This window comes from Cuculus canorus, chromosome 30 (genome assembly GCF_017976375.1).
Source record: "Cuculus canorus isolate bCucCan1 chromosome 30, bCucCan1.pri, whole genome shotgun sequence".
NCBI classification, from domain to species: Eukaryota; Metazoa; Chordata; class Aves; order Cuculiformes; family Cuculidae; genus Cuculus; species Cuculus canorus.
The window spans coordinates 1479176-1496638 of NC_071430.1; the positions used below are offsets into that span (position 1 = coordinate 1479176).

Below are 17463 nucleotides of genomic sequence, written 5' to 3' on the forward strand. Positions count from 1 at the left end.
GGGGGGGGGGGAGTCCTGGAGAGGGATGAGGGATGTTTTGGGGGGGCACTTGGAGGTCCGAGGGGGGCGTTGAGGGCTCCGGGGGGGCACTAAGTGCCTGCGGGGGGGGGGCGGGGGGGGTCTGGACTCCCCTGACACTCCCCCCCCCCCAAAAAAAAAGGTGTGGGAGCTCCTCCAGGACCCCCCCATGGCGACCCCGCGCTGCCCCCCCCGGCCCCCCCCCGGCAGCGGCCCCCACCCTGGTATGGGGGGACTGGGGGGACTGGGGGGGGGGGCACTGGGGAGGCAGAATGGGACTGGGGAGGGGGGGCTAGGGGGTGTTGGGGGGCAGGATGGGGAAGTGGGGGGCTGGGGGGGTCCTGGGGGGGGTGGGAGAGGCATGGGGGGGGAAAGTTGGGGGGCTGAGGGGGGGCAGCATGGGGCTGGGGGGCCTTAAGGGGGCCTCGGGGGGGGGCAGGATGGGGAATTGGGGGGCTGGGGGGGTCCTGGGGGGCTGGAAGAAGCACGGGGGGGTTGGGGGGGCTGGGGGGGGCAGAATGGGGGAGTTGGGGGTGCCCGGGGGTCTGGAAGAGGCATTGGGGGGGGAAGTTGGGGGGCTGAGGGGGGGCAGCATGGGACTGGGGGGCCTTAAGGGGGTCTCCGGGGGGGCAGGATGGGGAATTGGGGGGCTGAGGGGGGTTCTGGGGGGCTGGAAGGGGCACTTGGGGGGGGTATGAAGGGGGCGATATTGGGGTGTCTGAGCCCCGACTCCCCCCAGGGCCCCCCCCGGGGCTGCGGGCCCAGCGCCGGCGGCTGCAGCAGGATCTGGCCCTGGCCCTGGCGGTGAGGGGGGGCCGGGACCCCCCTGACCCCTCCCGACCCCAAACCCTGGGACCCCCCTGACCCCCCCTGACCCCGAGCCCTGGGACCCCCCTGACCTCCCTGACCCCCCCTGAACCGCCTGACCCCGAGCCCTGGGACCCCCCTGACCCTGAACCCTGGGACCCCCCATGACCCCCCTGACCCCCATGACCCCCAACCCTGGGACCCCCTGACCCCCCATGACCCCCCTGACCCCCCCTGACCCCAAACCCTGGGACCTCCCTGACCCCCCCGACCCCCCCTGACCCCCATGACCCCCATGAACCCCCTGACCCCCAACCCTGGGACCCCCCTGACCCCCCCTGACCCCCCTGACCCCGAGCCCTGGGACCCCCCCCGACCCCATGACCCCATGACCCCCCTGACCCCCAACCCTGGGACCCCCCTGACCCCCATGATCCCCCTGACCCCCAACCCTGGGACCCCCCCTGACCCCCATGACCCCCATTACCCCCAACCCTGGGCCACCTCTGACCCCCCATGTCCCCCCATGACCCCCATGACCCCCAACCCTGGGACCCCCCTGACCCCCCTGACCCCCCTGACCCCGAACCCTATGACCCCTATGCCCCCCCGTGACCCCTATGACCCCTATGCCCCCCCGTGACCCCTGTGCCCCCCCTGTGCCCCCCCAGGGTCCCGAGGGGCCCTTTCTGGAGCTGCTGCACCGTCGCCCCGAGGGCCGTGAGCTCCTGCGCCTGCGGGACCGGGGGGTGAGGGGGCGTTTGGGGGGGCCGGAGGGTGTTTTGGGGGGTGTTTGGGGGTGTCTGGTCCGTTTCGGGGGGCGGGGTGGTGGTTTTGGGGGGGTTGGGGTGTAAGGGGGGTCCATTTAAGGGGTGTCTGGGGCTGTTCTGGGGTGCAGAGTGGAGTTTTGGGGGGTGTTTTGGGGTGCTGGGGGTGGGTTTTGGGGTGTTTTGGGGTGCAGGGGGATATTTTGGGGGTGTTTGGGGCCGTTTTGGGGTGCAGGGGTATGTTTGGGGGATTTTGGGGTGCTGACCCCCCCCCCAGCGGGCGCGCGCTCTGCTCTGTGGGCGCCTCTGGCTGCAGCGACGCCGCTTGGACGCCCTCGGACCCCCCAAAACCCCGGGGGGACCCCAACCCGCACCCCCCCCGCGCCCTCCCCGCGCCCCACAGCAACAGGTGGGTACCCCCCCCACTCCAGGACACCCCCATTATAGAGACCCCATGGGGACCCCAAAACCCCCCCATTATAGAGACCCCATGGGGACCCCAAACCCCCCCATTATAGAGACCCCGTGGGGACCCCAAAACCCCCCCATTATAGAGACTCCATGGGGACCCCAAATCCCCCGTCAAGAGACTCCGTGAGGGTCTCTGAACCCCCCAAACCCCCCCCAGGACCCTGACCTCCCCCACTTAGAGACCCCCATGGGGACCCTGAGCCCCCCAAACACCCCTGGGAGCCCCCAGAGTGCCTGACCCCCCCATTTAGTGACCCCCATGGGGACTCTGTGCCCCCCCAAATCCCCCCTGGGACCCCCAAGGACCCTGACCCCCCCATTTAGTGACCCCCTGGGGACCCTGAGCCCCCCCAAACCCCCCCCAAACCCCCCCCAGGACCCTGACCCCCCCACTTAGGGACCCCCAAGGACCCTGCCCCCCTCTCAGAGCCCCCCTGAACCCCCCCAGGGCGGCTGCACCCCATGGCGGGGGGGGGTCCCGGGGGGTCCCGAGGGGCTGCGGCTCCGCACGGAGGCGGCCGAGAGACTCGGGGGGCTCTACCGGCACCTCCAGACCGTGCTGCAGGTGAGGGGGGGCCCGGGGGGGGTGTCCCCCATGGGGGGGTCCTGGTTGGGGGTCCCATGGGGAGAAGTTCTATGTTGGGGTCCTATGGGGGGATCTCATGGGGGTGGGGGTCTATGGGGGGGGGGTCCCATGGGGGGGTTCCTGGTTGGGGGTCCCATGGGGGGAAACCTATGGGGGGGTCTCATGGGGGGGGTCCCTTGAGGGGGTTCTATGGGGGTGTTCTAGGGGGGGGTTCCTGGTTGGGGGTCCCATGAGGAGAAGTCCCATGGGGGGGATCCCATGGGGGGGTTCCATGGGGGGGGTTCCTGATTGGGGATCCCATGGGGGGTTCTATGGGGGGTTCGTGGTTGGGGATCCTATGGCGGGGTTCTATGGGGGTGTTCCATGGGGGGGTCCTATGGGGGGTTCTATGGGGGGGGTTCCTGGTTGGGGGTCCCGTGGGTCCCAGTTGTGGGTTCTATGGGTGGCAGTGGGGCAGAACGAGGCCGCCCCGTGTTTGGGGGTCCCAGTTCTGGGTCCCCATATGGGTCCCCATATGGGTTCCGCTGTGGGTCTCTGTGGGTCTCTGTGGGTCTCTGTGGGGCAGGAGGAGGCGCTGAGGCTGAAGGGCCGTCTGGGGGTGTTGGAGATGGAGCTGCGGCGGCTGCGGGGGGGGCAGCACCACCCCCCCGGGGTAAGGGGGGGCTATGGGGCAGCTATGGGGCAGGGAGGCCTCTACAGGGCAGGGGGACGGGGGGCTATGGGGCAGACGGGGGGGGCTCTCTATGGGGCAGGGGGTCTATAAGCCGGGGGGCTCTATGGGGCAGAGGGTCTCTAATTCAGGGGCTCTCTGTGGGTCAGAGGGTCTCTATGGGGCAGAGGGCCTCTGTGGGTCAGAGGGTCTCTAATTCGGGGCTCTCTGTGGGTCAGAGGGTCTCTATGGGGCAGGGGGTCTCTAATTCGGGGCTCTCTATGGGGCAGAGGGTCTCTGTGGGGCAGAGGCTCTCTATGGGTCAGGGTCCCGGTGCCCCCCAGCCCCACGGTGCCCCCCAGCCCGGGGGGGAGCAGCGGGAGAGGGGGGCTGCAATGGGGGCGACCCACGAGGAGGAAGAGGAAGAGGAGGAGGAAGAGGAAGAGGAGGAGGAAGAGGAGGAGGAAGAGGAAGATGAAGGCCCGGAGCCCCCGGGGCAGGTAGGGGGGGCGGGGGGGGTCCTGGGGACCCACACGGGGGGCAGTCGGGGGGCAGGGGGGGCTCCCACATGTGGGGCAGCAGTGGGTCAGGGGGGGTCCTGAGGACCCACATGGGGGGACAGTTGGGGGGCAGCTGTGGGGCAGAGGGGGTCCGGGGGTCCCACCTTTGGGGCAGCGGTGGGGGGGCTGTGGGGGGTGTCCCGGTCCCCCCCGGTCGGTGCAGCCCCTCCTCCCCCCACCCTGCGCCCCCCCCGCCCCCCCCCGGAGCCGCAGGAGCAGACGGAGCCCCCCCCGCCCCGCGCCCCTCCCCCGCGGCCCCCCGGGACCCCCCCGGACCCCCAGGTGAGACCCCCCCGTGTGTGTGTGTGTCCGTGTCCCCCCATATCCCCTTTATGTCCCCCCATATCCCCCCATTATCCCCATCCCGTTAGCTCTTATCTTCTTATCTTCTATCTCATTATCCCATTACCCCTTTATCCCCGGACCCCTCATCCCGTTATCCCCTATCCCGTTATCCCATTGTCTTCTACCCCGTTATCCCGTTATCCCATTATCCCATCACCCCCTCTCCCGCTATCCCGTTATTCCCTATCCCGTTATCCTCTCTCCTATCATCCCCATCCCCTTATCCCACCATTCCCTCTCTCATTATCCCATTATCCGGCTGCTCACTATCCCCTTACGCTCTATCCCATTATCCCATTCTCCCCCATTACCCCATTGTCCCCATTGTCCCCCGTTCTCCCATTGTCCCCCGTTATCCCATTGTCCCCCATTATCCCATTGTTCCCCATTATCCCATTGTCCCCCGTTCTCCCATTGTCCCCCATTCTCCCATTGTCCCCCGTTATCCCGTTGTCCCCCGTTATCCCCGTGTCCCTCTCCAGGCTCTCCGGTCTCTCCGGGCCGAGGTGGCTGCGCTGGAGGAGCGGCTGCAGCGGCTGCAGCTGCACAGGGGCGGGTACGGGGCAGCCGTGGGGCGACTGTGGGGCAGCCGTGGGGCAGCCGTGGGGCAGCTGTGGGGCGGCTGTGGGGCAGCCGTGGGGCAGCCGTGGGGCGGCTGTGGGGCGGCTGTGGGGCAGCCGTGGGGCAGCCGTGGGGCAGCTGTGGGGCGGCTGTGGGTCACGGTGGGTCTCTGCCCCATTGGCTGTGGGTTGCAGGGCGCAGCAGCGGGCGCAGGAGCTGCAGCTATGGGGGCAGTGGGGCAGCTGTGGGTCGCTGTGGGTCGCTATGGGGCAGCTGTGGGGTGCTGTGGGTCGCAGGGCGCAGCAGCGGGCGCAGGAGCTGCAGCTATGGGGCACAGTGGGTCGCTATGGGGCAGCTGTGGGTCGCTGTGGGTCGCTATGGGGCAGCTATGGGTCGCTGTGGGTCGCAGGGCGCAGCAGCGGGCGCAGGAGCTGCAGCTCTGGGGACTGTGGGGCAGCTGTGGGTCGCTGTGGGTCACTATGGGGCAGCTGTGGGGCAGCTATGGGGCAGCTGTGGGTCGCTGTGGGTCACTATGGGGCAGCTGTGGGGCAGCTGTGGGTCGCTGTGGGTCGCAGGGCGCAGCAGCGGGCGCAGGAGCTGCGGGCGCAGAGGGACGACGCTCTTCGGGCCGCAGCCGCGGTGACCCACGCGCTGCTCAGCGCCCGCGGCCGTCTCCAACGCCTCCACCAACGCCTCGGCCCGGTGAGCGGCACGGGGGGCGCTATGGGGCAGCGGGGGTCTCTATGGGGCAGGAGGAGGGGGTCTCTATGGGGCAGGAGGAGGGGGGCGCTATGGGGCAGGATGTGTGGTTCGCTATGGGTCGCTATGGGTCACTATGGGTCACTGTGGGGCAGTGGTTTGGGTCACTATGGGTCGCTGTGGGTTGCTATGGGTCACTATGGGTCACTATGGGTCGCTATGGGTCGCTGTGGGGCAGCGGGTTGGTTCACTATGGGTCACTATGGGTCGCTATGGGTCGCTGTGGGGCAGCGGGTTGGTTCACTATGGGTCGCTATGGGTCGCTGTGGGTCGCTATGGGTCACTATGGGTCGCTGTGGGGCAGTGGGTTGGTTCACTATGGGTCGCTATGGGTCGCTGTGGGTCGCTGTGGGGCAGTGGGTTGGTTCACTTCACTATGGGTCGCTATGGGTCGCCCCACAGGCCGGGGGGTCGCTGCCCCCCCCCTCTGCCCCCCGGGAGCTGTTGGCGCAGACTCGGGCCCGGCTGCAGGCGCTGCTCGGGGGGACGGGGGGCGCCCCACTGCGTCCGCCCCACGGCGCCCCACGGCAGGTGGGAACGAGGGGGCTGAGCCCATTTGGGGGGCTATGAGGCCATTGGGGGGGCCCTGAGTCCTCTGGAGGGTCCTGAGCCCATTTGGGGGGGGCGCTGAGTCCTTTTTGGGGGGCCCTGAGGCCATTTTTGGGGGTCCCTGAGTCCTTTGGGGGGCCCTGAGCCCATTTGGGGGTCCCTGAGTCCTTTTTTGGGGGTGTGAGCTGGTTTGGGGGGGGGTCTGACTGGTGTGGGGGGGGCTGTTGGGGTCTCCTGACTGGTTTTGGGGTCCCCCCCTCAGCCCCTGGTGCAGCTCAGCCCCCCCGAGGACCCCCCCACTGCGCCCCCCAGCTCTGATGGTGAGGGGGGGCTGGGGGGGGCTATGGGGTTGGGGGGGCATTGGGGGGCTATGGGGGGCTATGGGGCAGCTGGGGGGGCTGTGGGGGGCTATGGGGGGGCTGTGGGGGGGAGCTCGGGGTGGGGCTATGGGGTTGGGGGGGCATTGGGGGGCTATGGAGGATGGGGGGGCTATGAAGGGGGCTGTGGGGCAGCTGTGGGGCAGGGGGGTATTGGGGGGGGCTGTGGGGGGCTATAGGGTCTGGAGGAGACATGGGGGGGGACATGGGGGGCTGAGGGGTTGCTGGGGGGGCTGTGGGGCAGCTGTGGGGCCGGGGGGGGTTATGGGGCTCATGGGGGGCGCGGGGGAGCTGTGGGGCAGTTATGGGGCAGCTGTGGGGCAGTTATGGGTCTGACGTGGGTCCTGCAGAGGACTCCGTGACTCCCCCGAGCCGAGAGGCCATCAAGCGTCAGGGGCGCCTCCTGCGCTCCCAGTGCTCCCAGTGCCACTGACCCCAGTGCTCCCAGTGCTCCCAGTACCACCCAGTACCCCCCGATCCCAGTGCTCCCAGTGCCACCCAGTGCTCCCCAATCCCAGTGCTCCCAGTATCCCCCGATCCCAGTGCTCCCAGTGCCACTGACCCCAGTGCCCCCAGTACCACCCAGTACCCCCCGATCCCAGTGCTCCCAGTGCCACTGATCCCAGTGCTCCCAGTGCCACCCAGTGCTCCCCGATCCCAGTGCTCCCAGTGCCACTGATCCCAGTGCCCCCAGTACCGCCCAGTACCCCCCGATCCCAGTGCTCCCAGTGCCACTGATCCCAGTGCTCCCAGTGCCACCCAGTGCTCCCCAATCCCAGTGCTCCCAGTGCCACTGACCCCAGTGCTCCCAGTGCTCCCAGTACCACCCAGTACCCCCCCAATCCCAGTGCCCCCAGTACCGCCCAGTACTCCCCAATCCCAGTGCTCCCAGTGCCCCCAGTGCCACTGATCCCAGTGCTCCCAGTACCCCCAGTACTCCCCGATCCCAGTGCTCCCAGTACCGCCCAGTGCTCCCAGTGCCTCCCGGTACCCCCCAATCCCAGTGCCCCCGGTGCCCCCCGATCCCAGTGCTCCCAGTGCTCCCAGTACTGCCCAGTGCTCCCCGATCCCAGTGCCCCCAGTACCGCCCAGTGCTCCCCGATCGCAGTGCCCCCAATCCCAGTGCCTACAGATACAATAAACGGGAATACCGATACAATAAAGGGTATATAAGTGCCCCCCGATCCCAGCGGATGGAGATACAATAAAGGGTATATACCCACTGACGAAGGCTCTCGATACCCTCTGGACTCGGACCGAGAGACACCGCGGACTGAAGGCGTTCGTTGTGGCGCTTCTCGGAAATCGCCGCATCCCAAAGCGATTTTTTTAGGCCAAAATAACAAAAAAAAAAACCACAACGCAAATCGTTCCCTGAAACTCACGGCAGAAACGACGCCCGAAGGGACCAACGAAGGAGAGAACAGAACCCCCGCGGAGAACGGAGCGCCGCTGTGGCCCTTCTTTCGCCTCCCGTGAGGGGCGGACGGCGGCGCTCATCGCTCCGTCACAGAGGCCTTTAAGGGACAAACGCTTCGCCGCTGTCCCCAACTGTTGACCACGGGACGAATCAACCCAACCTTCAGTTATTGCGCATGCGTGCCGTACAGTATGGCGGCCCTTGTAGAGAGCTATTGCGCATGCGTGCCGTACAGCATGGCGGCCCTTGTAGAGAGTTATTGCGCATGCGTTCCGTACAGCATGGCGGCCCTTGTAGAGAGTTATTGCGCATGCGTGCCGTACAGCATGGCGGCGCTTGTAGAGAGTTATTGCGCATGCGTGCCGTACAGCATGGTGGCAGATTTAGAGCCTAGAGGCACTTGGGACCCATTTAAGACCTTCCAGGACCTCTCAAAGACCCCTCGAACCCCTCCAGAGCCCTTTGGAACTCAATTAAGGCCTTCCCAGACCCATCGAGGACCTCAAGGACCCCTCTAGAGGCCCTCAGGACCTGTTTAAGGCCTTCTAAGGGGCTTTAGAGGGATGTTGGGTGTCTTGGAGGGGTCCTGGAAAGATTTGAAGTCGTTCCAGAGCACTCTAGAGGGGTCCTGGAAGGCCTTCAAGGGGTCCCGTGGGGCTCTAGAGGGGTCCTGGTGGTCTTAGAGGGATCCTGGAAGGCTTTAAAGTGGTCACAAACCGCTCCACAAGTCCTGGAGGGGTCCTGGAAGGCCTTAAAGGGGTCCCGTGAACGGTCCAGAGGGTCTTTGACGCGTCCTGGAAGGCACTAAAGAGGTCCCAGGGGGGCTCTAAAGGGGTCCTGGGAGACTACTGGTGTCACTGGGGGCACAGCGGGACTCGCACTGGTGTCACTGGGACACGTACTGGTGCCACTGGGGCACAGCGGGGCATGTACTGGTGTCATTGGCGGGACTCGAACCCGCGTCTCCCGTTCTCTCTCTCTGCGCTCCCGCCGGACTCTTATCTTGGCGCGAAGGGGGTGTGGCCCCGGCGGTGACGTCACGAGGGGGCGTGGCCTCCCTCCCCGCGCTGCTGAGTCACCGCCCCCCCCCCCTCGGAGCGGAGCCGCCGCCGCGGCCGGTGAGAGACCGGGACCCCCCCCACCCCCCGGGGACCCCCAAAACCCCTTCCTGGGGTTCCTCTCCCCCCCCCCCCCAGATCTTGGGACCCCCAAACCCCCCGCCCCATTCTGAAAGACGTGCCTCAGTTTCCCTAAGGGGAAGCTCTGGGTTCCCGTCCCCCTCCCCTCTCTCCCCCCCCCTTACTCTATGCCTCAGTTTGCCCTCCCTTAACTAACTCTGTGCCTCAGTTTCCCCTCCTCTAACTCCGTGCCCCAGTTTCCCCTCCCCTAACTCCGTGCCTCAGTTTCCCCTCCCTTAACTAACTCTGTGCCTCAGTTTCCCCTCCTCTAACTCCGTGCCCCAGTTTCCCCTCCCCTAACTCCGTGCCCCAGTTTCCCCTCCCCTAACTCCGTGCCTCAGTTTCCCCTCTCTCTCTCTCTCTCCCCGCAGGTCCCTGCGATGCTTGGAGGGGGCCATGGCCTCACCTCTCTCTCCCCGTGCCTCAGCTTCCCCTCTCTCTCTCTCTCCCCGTGCCTCAGTTTCCCCTCTCTCTCTCTCTCCCCGCAGGTCCCTGCGATGCTTGAGGGGGGCCATGGCCTCACCTCTCTCTCCCCGTGCCTCAGTTTCCCCTCCCCTCTCTCTCCCCGTGCCTCAGTTTCCCCTCTCTCTCTGCAGGTCCCTGCGATGCTTGGGGGGGGCCATGGCCTCACCTCTCTCTCCCCGTGCCTCAGTTTCCCCTCTCTCCCCGCAGGTCCCTGCGATGCTTGGGGGGGCCATGGCCTCACCCCTCTCTCCCCGTGCCTCAGTTTCCCCTCTCTCCCCGCAGGTCCCTGCGATGCTTGGGGGGGGCCATGGCCTCCCCGCCTCCCCCCGAGTGTGCGGCGGAGGTGACGCCGTCGGCGCGCGGCGGTTCCTTCAGTTACCGCCTGGACGAACACCCGGTGGCGGCGTTGGCGGTGATGAACCAACTGCGGTTGCAGCGACAGCTCTGCGACGTCACCTTACGCGTTCGGTACCGCCGCGGCGACGCCGCCGCCGACTTCCCCGCACATAAAGTAGTCCTCGCCTCCTCCAGCCCCGTCTTCAAAGCCATGTTCACCGCGGGGCTACGGGAAGGTCCGTTGGGCAACCGGAGCCGGGGGGGGCAACCGGAGGGAGGGGGGGGCAACCAAAGGGAGGGGGGGGCAACCAAAGGGAGGAGGGGGCAACCAAAGGGAGGAGGGGGCAACCAGAGGGAGGGGGGGGCAACCAAAGGGAGGAGGGGGCAACCGGAGGGAGGAGGGGGCAACCAAAGGGAGGAGGGGGCAACCAAAGGGAGGAGGGGGCAAGCAGAGGCAGGAGATGACAATGAAAGGGAGGAAATGGCAACCAAAGGGATGGGGGGCAACCAGAGGGAGGAGATGGCAACCAGAGGCATGGGGGGGGCAACCGGAGGAATGTGGGGGCAACCAGAGAGAGGAGATGGCAACTGGAAGGATGGGGTGGCTTCCAAAGGGAGGAGATGGCAACCAAAGGGATGGGGTGGCAACCAGAAGGAGAAGGTGGCAACCAAAGGGATGGGGGGCAACCAAAGGGAGGAAGTGGCAACCAAAGGGATAAGGTGGCAACCAGAGAGAGGAGATGGCAACCAGAGGGATGGGGTGGCAACTGGAAGGATGGGGTGGCTTCCAAGGGGAGGAGATGGCAACCAGAGGGATGTGGTGGCAACCAGAGGGGTGTTGTGGGGAGCAGAGGGGGTTGTGGCAACCAAAGGCAGGAGATGGCAACCAAAGGGAGGAGATGGCAACTGGAGGGATGTGGTGGCAACCAGAGGGGCGTTGTGGGGAGCAGAGGGGGTTTGTGGGGAGCAGAGGGGGTTGTGGGGAGCAGAGGGGGTTTGTGGGGAGCAGAGGGGCGTTGTGGGGAGCAGAGGGGGTTTGTGGGGAGCAGAGGGGCGTTGTGGGGAGCAGAGGGGGTTTGTGGGGAGCAGAGGGGCGTTGTGGGGAGCAGAGGGGGTTTGTGGGGAGCAGAGGGGGTTGTGGGGAGCAGAGGGGGTTTGTGGGGAGCAGAGGGGCGTTGTGGGGAGCAGAGGGGGTTTGTGGGGAGCAGAGGGGGTTGTGGGGAGCAGAGGGGGTTTGTGGGGAGCAGAGGGGGTTGTGGGGAGCAGAGGGGGTTTGTGGGGAGCAGAGGGCGTTGTGGGGAGCAGAGGGGGTTTGTGGGGAGCAGAGGGGTTTGTGGGGAGCAGAGGGGGTTTGTGGGGAGCAGAGGGCGTTGTGGCGAGCAGAGTCTGAGCCGCGTGCCCGGCGGGTCCTTCCCTCCAGGCGGGATGGAGGTGGTCCCCATCGAGGGCGTCCACCCGCGGGTGATGGAGCGCTTGGTGGAGTTCGCCTACACGGCGTCCATCGCGGTGGGCGAGAGGTGCGTTCTGCACGTGATGAACGGCGCCGTCATGTACCAAATCGACAGCGTGGTCCGGGCCTGCTCGGATTTCCTCATCCAACAACTCCACCCCAGCAACGCCATCGGAATCGCCAACTTCGCCGAGCAGATCGGCTGCCTCGACCTCCACCAGAAGGCCCGCGAGTACATCTACATGAACTTCGGAGAGGTGACGGACCGCCGGCGGGAGGGGCGGGAGCGGAGGGGAGCGGAGAACCTCAGCTTTGGGGGGCACCGGGATTTGGGGGACACCAGGAGTTTGGAGGACACCGGGATTTGGGGGACACCAGGAGTTTGGAGGACATCAGGGATTTTGGGGAACGTGAGGTTTGGGGGACACCAGGATTTGGGGGACACCAGGATTTGGGGAACGTGAGGTTTGGGGGACACCAGGAGTTTGGGGGACACCAGGATTTGGGGAACATGAGGTTTGGGGGACACCAGGAGTTTGGGGGACACCAGGATTTGGGGAACATGAGGTTTGGTGGACACCAGGAGTTTGGAGGACACTGGGGTTTGGAGGACATCAGGGATTTGGAGAACCTGAGGTTTGGAGGACACCAGGAGTTTGGGGGACACTGGAATCTGGGGAACGTGAGCTTTGGAGGACACCAGGGATTTTGGGGAACATGAGGTTTGGGGGAGGGACACCGGGATTTTGGAGGACACTGGGGTTTGGAGAACCTGAGGTCTGGGGGACACCAGGATTTGGGGAATGTGAGGTTTGGAGGACACTGGGGTTTGGAGGACACCAGGATTTTGGGGGACACTGAGATTTGGAGGACATCAGGGATTTGGAGAACCTGAGGTTTGGAGAACACCAGGATTTTGGAGGACTGGAATCTGGGGAACGTGAGGTTTGGAGGACACCAGGGATTTTGGGGAACGTGAGGTTTGGGGGACACCGGGATTTTGGAGGACACTGGGGTTTGGAGGACACTGGGATTTGGAGAACCTGAGGTTTGGAGGACACCAGGGATCTGGGGGACACCAGCATCTTGGAGGACTCCAGGATTTGGAGGACACCGGGGTTTGGGAACACCGGGATCTCAGCCCATCAGGACTTTGGGGATCCTGGGATTGGGGAACTTGGAGGAACTTGGGGGACTTGGAGGAACCTTGGAGGACACCGGGGTTTGGAGGACATTGGGGTTTGGGAACACCGGGATCTCAGCCCATGGGGTTTTGGGGGTCCTGGGATTGGGGAACACCAGGACTTGGAGGACACTGAGGTTTGGGAACACCAGGATTTGGAGGACACCGGGGTTTGGGAACACCAGGATCTCAGGACATGAGGACTTTGGGGGTTCTGGGATTGAGGAACACCAGGACTTGGAGGAACCTTGGAGGACACCGGGGTTTGGAGGACATCACTGGGGTTTGGGAACACCGGGATTTGGAGGACAGTGGGGTTTGGGAACACCGGGATCTCAGCCCATGGGGTTTTGGGGGTCCTGGGATTGGGGAACACCAGGACTTGGAGGAACCTTGGAGGACACTGGGGTTTGGAGGACACCAGGACTTGGAGGACATTGGGGTTTGGGAACACTGGGATCTCAGCCCATGGGGTTTTGGGGATCCTGGGATTGGGGAACACCAGGACTTGGAGGACACTGAGGTTTGGGAACACCAGGATCTCAGGACATGAGGACTTTGGGGGTTCTGGGATTGGGGAACACCAGGACTTGGAGGACACTGAGGTTTGGGAACACCAGGATCTCAGGACATGAGGACTTTGGGGGTTCTGGGATTGGGGAACACCAGGACTTGGAGGATCCTTGGAGGACACTGGGGTTTGGAGGACACTGAGGTTTGGGAACACCAGGATCTCAGGCCATCGGATTTTGGAGATCCTGGGATTGGGGAACCTTGGAGGACATCATTGGGGTTTGGGAACGCCGGGGTTTGGAGGTGACGCTCTTCCACCGCGTTCCAGGTGTCCAAACAGGAGGAGTTCTTCAACCTCTCGCACTGCCAGCTGGTGACCCTCATCAGCCGCGACGAGCTCAACGTCCGCTGCGAATCGGAAGTTTTCCACGCCTGCATCAATTGGGTGAAACACGACTGTCCCAACCGGCGCCCGTACGTCCAAGCGCTGCTCCGCGCCGTCCGCTGCCATTCCCTCACCCCCCACTTCCTCCAGGTCCAACTCCAAAAGTGCGAAATCCTCCGCTCCGATTCCCGCTCCAAAGATTATTTGGCCCAAATCTTCCAAGATTTAACCCTTCACAAACCCACGCCGGACGTCCCGGGACGGACGCCCAAAGTCGATCAACTCATCTACACCGCCGGTGGTTATTTCCGGCAATCCTTGAGTTTCTTGGAAGCGTTCAACCCCCGCGACGGCTCTTGGCTGCGCCTGGCGGACCTCCAGCAGCCGCGCAGCGGGTTGGGCGGCTGCGTGGTGGGAGGGTTGTTTTACGCCGTCGGAGGGAGGAATAATTCGCCCGACGGCAACACCGATTCGGCCGCCATTGACTGTTACAATCCGATGACGAACCGGTGGTCTCCGTGTGCCCCGATGAGCGTTCCCCGGAACCGCATCGGCGTCGGCGTCATCGACGGAATGATTTACGCCGTCGGGGGATCGCACGGCTGCATCCACCACAGCAGCGTCGAGAGGTGAGGGACACCGGGGGGGGGGGGCGAAAAGGAGATGGGGAGGGGGTAATTGGGGCTGAGGGGGGGCAAATGTGACCGGGAGGGGGCAAAAATGAGATGGGGAGGGGGTAATTGTGGATGAGGGGGGGCAAATCTGACCGGGAGGGGGCAAAAATGAGATGGGGAGGGGGTAATTGTGGATGAGGGGGGGCAAATGTGACCCCAGGGGGCACAAAATGGGACTTGGAGGGGTAAATCTGAGACGGGGAGGGGGTAATTCTACTCCAGGAGGGGGTAATTGTGGCTGAGAGGGGGTAAATCTGACCCTGGGGGGGGGCAGAAAATGAGACGGGGAGGGGATAATTGGGGCTGGGGGGGGTAAATCTGCTCCAGGAGGGGGTAATTGGGGCTGAGAGGGGGTAAATCTGACCGGGGGGGGCAAAAATGAGACGGGGAGGGGGTAATTGTGGGTGAGGGGGGGTAAATCTGACCCTGGGGGGGCAAAAAATGGGACTTGGGGGGTCAAATCTGCTCCAGGAGGGGGTAATTGGGGCTGAGGGGGGTAAATCTGACCCCGAGGGGGCAAAATCTGACCCTTAGGGACCCCAAATCTGGCTGGGAGGGGTAATGGGGACCCCAAATCTGGCTGGGAGGGGGGAAATCTCCTCTTGGGGACCCTAAATCTGGCTGGGAGGGGTAAATCTGCCCTGGGGGGACCCCAAATCTGGCTGGGAGGGGTAAATCTGCCCTTGGGGACCCTAAATCTGGCTGGGAGGGGTAATGGGGACCCCAAATCTGGCTGGGAGGGGGTAAATCTGCCCTTAGGGGACCCCAAATCTGGCTGGGAGGGGGAAATCTGCCCTGGGGGGACCCCAAATCTGTCCGATGTGGGTGTGTAAGTGGGGGTGCGGGTGTCCCCCCCAGGTACGACCCCGAGCGGGATGAGTGGCAGGGGGTGTCGCCGATGCTGTCGCCCCGTATCGGGGTGGGGGTGGCGGTGCTGAACCGTCTGCTTTACGCCGTCGGGGGGTTCGATGGCGGCGCCCGTCTGCGCTCGGCCGAGCGGTACCACCCCGAGAGCGACGCCTGGAGAGCCATCGCCCCCATGGGCTCCATCCGCAGCGGCGCCGGTGAGGGACACCCCGGATTTTGGGGGGGGGGGGGGGTCACTGGGGGTGGAGGATACGGAGAGTTTGGGGTCACCGGGATCTGGGGGTCACCAGGATTTGGAGGTCACTGGGATCTGGGAGTCACTGGGATTTGGGAACACCAGGATTTGGGGTCACTGGGGTTTTGGGGTGATAGATTTGGGGGTGCTGGTGTGGGGGGGGGTCACCGGGATTTGGGAACACCAGGATTTGGGGGTACACTGGGATTTGGGGACAGCAGGGATTATGGGTTGATGGGATTTAGAGGGGACAGGAGGAATGGCAAGATTTGGGGGTTCTGGGATTTGGGGGTACACTGGGATCGGCAAACGCCAGGACTTGTGGGGGGTCACTGGGATTTAAGGATGATGGATTTGGGGGTCACTGGATTTTGGGGGTCACTGGGAACACCAGCACATGGGGGTCATCAGGACATGGGGGTCACTGGGATTTGGGGGTGACAGGATTTGGGGTCACTGGGGTTTTGGGGTGATAGATTTGGGGGTGCTGGTATGGGGGGGGGGTCACCGGGATTTGGGAACACCAGGATTTGGGGGGGTCACAGAGATCTAGGGCCACGAGGACTTGAGACCTCTGGATTTTGGGGGGGGGGGTGGTCACTATTTGGGGTACATTTTGGGGGACCCCAAGATTTGGGAGGTGCCAGAGTTTTTTCGGAGGGAACACATGGATTTTGCGGGGGGGGGGGGGTGACAACACCGGGATATGAGGGACATCACGGATTTTGGGAACCGCAGCGCGTGGGGTGGAGACGGTTTTTTGGGGGGTCCCTGGGTGGTTCTGGGGGGGTCTCACCCCCTTTTTTCCCCCCCCCATAGGGGTCTGCGCGGTGGATAACTGCATTTACGCCATGGGGGGGTACGATGGGACGGATCAGCTCAACAGTACGGAGCGCTACGAGGTGGAGACGGACACCTGGAGCTTCGTGGCGCCCATGCGGCACCGGCGCAGCGCTCTCGGCGTCACCGTCCATCAGGGCAAGATCTACGTCTTGGGTAGGGAACGGGACGGGACTCACGCTTCGCTCCGGGATCGTTGGGATGGGATGGGATGGGATGGGATGCGGTCGCTCTCTGTGCTGAGATGAAGGGTGGGATCCAAGGTTCTTGGAGGGCTTTCCCAAGCCAAGTGATTCCAGGATCTGACGGGAAGCATCCGCTCCGTGCTGGAATCAGGATTGGAATCCAAGGTCTTGAAGGGCTTTTCCAATCCAATCCGTTTCAGGATAACCGGGATCTTTCCAACCCAAACCATTCTGGGATCTTGAAGGGCTTTTCCAACCCAAAGCATTCCAGGATCTTGAAGGGTTTTCCTAACCTACTTGATTCTGGGATAGATGGGATCTCGAAGGGCTTTTCCAACCCAATCCATTCCAGGATAACCGGGATCTCAAAGGGCTTTTCCAACCCAACTGATTCTGGGATAAGTGGGATCTTGAAGAGCTTTTCCAACCCAACAGATTCCGGGATAACTGGGATCTCGAATGGCTTTTCCAACCCAACCGACTCCGGGATAACCGGGATCTCAAAGGGCTTTTCCAACCCAACTGATTCTGGGATAAATGGGATCTTGAAGGGCTTTTCCAACCCAATCCATTCCAGGATAACCGGGATCTCAAAGGGCTTTTCCAACCCAACTGATTCTGGGATAGATGGGATCTTGAAGGGCTTTTCCAACCCAACCCATTCCTGGATCTTAAAGGGCTATTCCAATCCAACGGATTCCGGGATAACCGGGATCTCGAATGGCTTTTCCAACCCAACCAGTTCTGGGATAACCGGGATCTCAAAGGGCTTTTCCAACCCAAGGGATTCCGGGATAGCCGGGATCTGACGGCACGGCTCCGCTCTCCGCAGGCGGCTATGACGGCCACACCTTCCTGGACTCGGTGGAATGCTACGATCCCGCCACAGACGCTTGGACGGAGGTGACGCGGATGACGTCGGGCCGCAGCGGCGTAGGCGTCGCCATCACCATGGAGCCGTGCCGGAAGCAAATGGACGGAGGTGAATGTCCGTGCTAACCCCGGTGCCGCCGTGGCGGTGTTGGGGCCGGGGAGGACACACGGAATTGGTTCTTCCCCCTCCTTTTTTCCCCCACCACGGCGGCGGAAAAACACACGGCCTGGAGGGGCTGGAATGGCAGCGCCGCCCCCCACCGGACCGGACCCCCCCCAATCCCTCCCCATTCCTGGCTTTGGGAATGGCAGGAACTGGATTTATCCCTATTTTCCACCCCAACTGGTTTTAATGATTCCCCAAATCCCGTTGTTACATGAATAAAAAGACCTTTTTGTGATTAAACTCG

General features: G+C 64.1%; 1 protein-coding gene across 1 annotated transcript; it reads left to right on the forward strand.

Moving 5' to 3' along the window:
* The first annotated feature begins 8902 nt into the window (after positions 1–8902).
* On the forward strand, positions 8903–17413 carry KEAP1 (kelch like ECH associated protein 1). Its single transcript, XM_054051804.1, has 7 exons — positions 8903–8987; positions 9795–10084; positions 11269–11555; positions 13323–14008; positions 14912–15117; positions 15975–16151; positions 17013–17413. Exons 2-7 carry the CDS (start codon positions 9820–9822, stop codon positions 17177–17179), a joined length of 1788 nt encoding a protein of 595 aa, XP_053907779.1. The 5' UTR covers positions 8903–8987; positions 9795–9819; the 3' UTR covers positions 17180–17413.
* Positions 17414–17463: the final 50 nt, after the last annotated feature.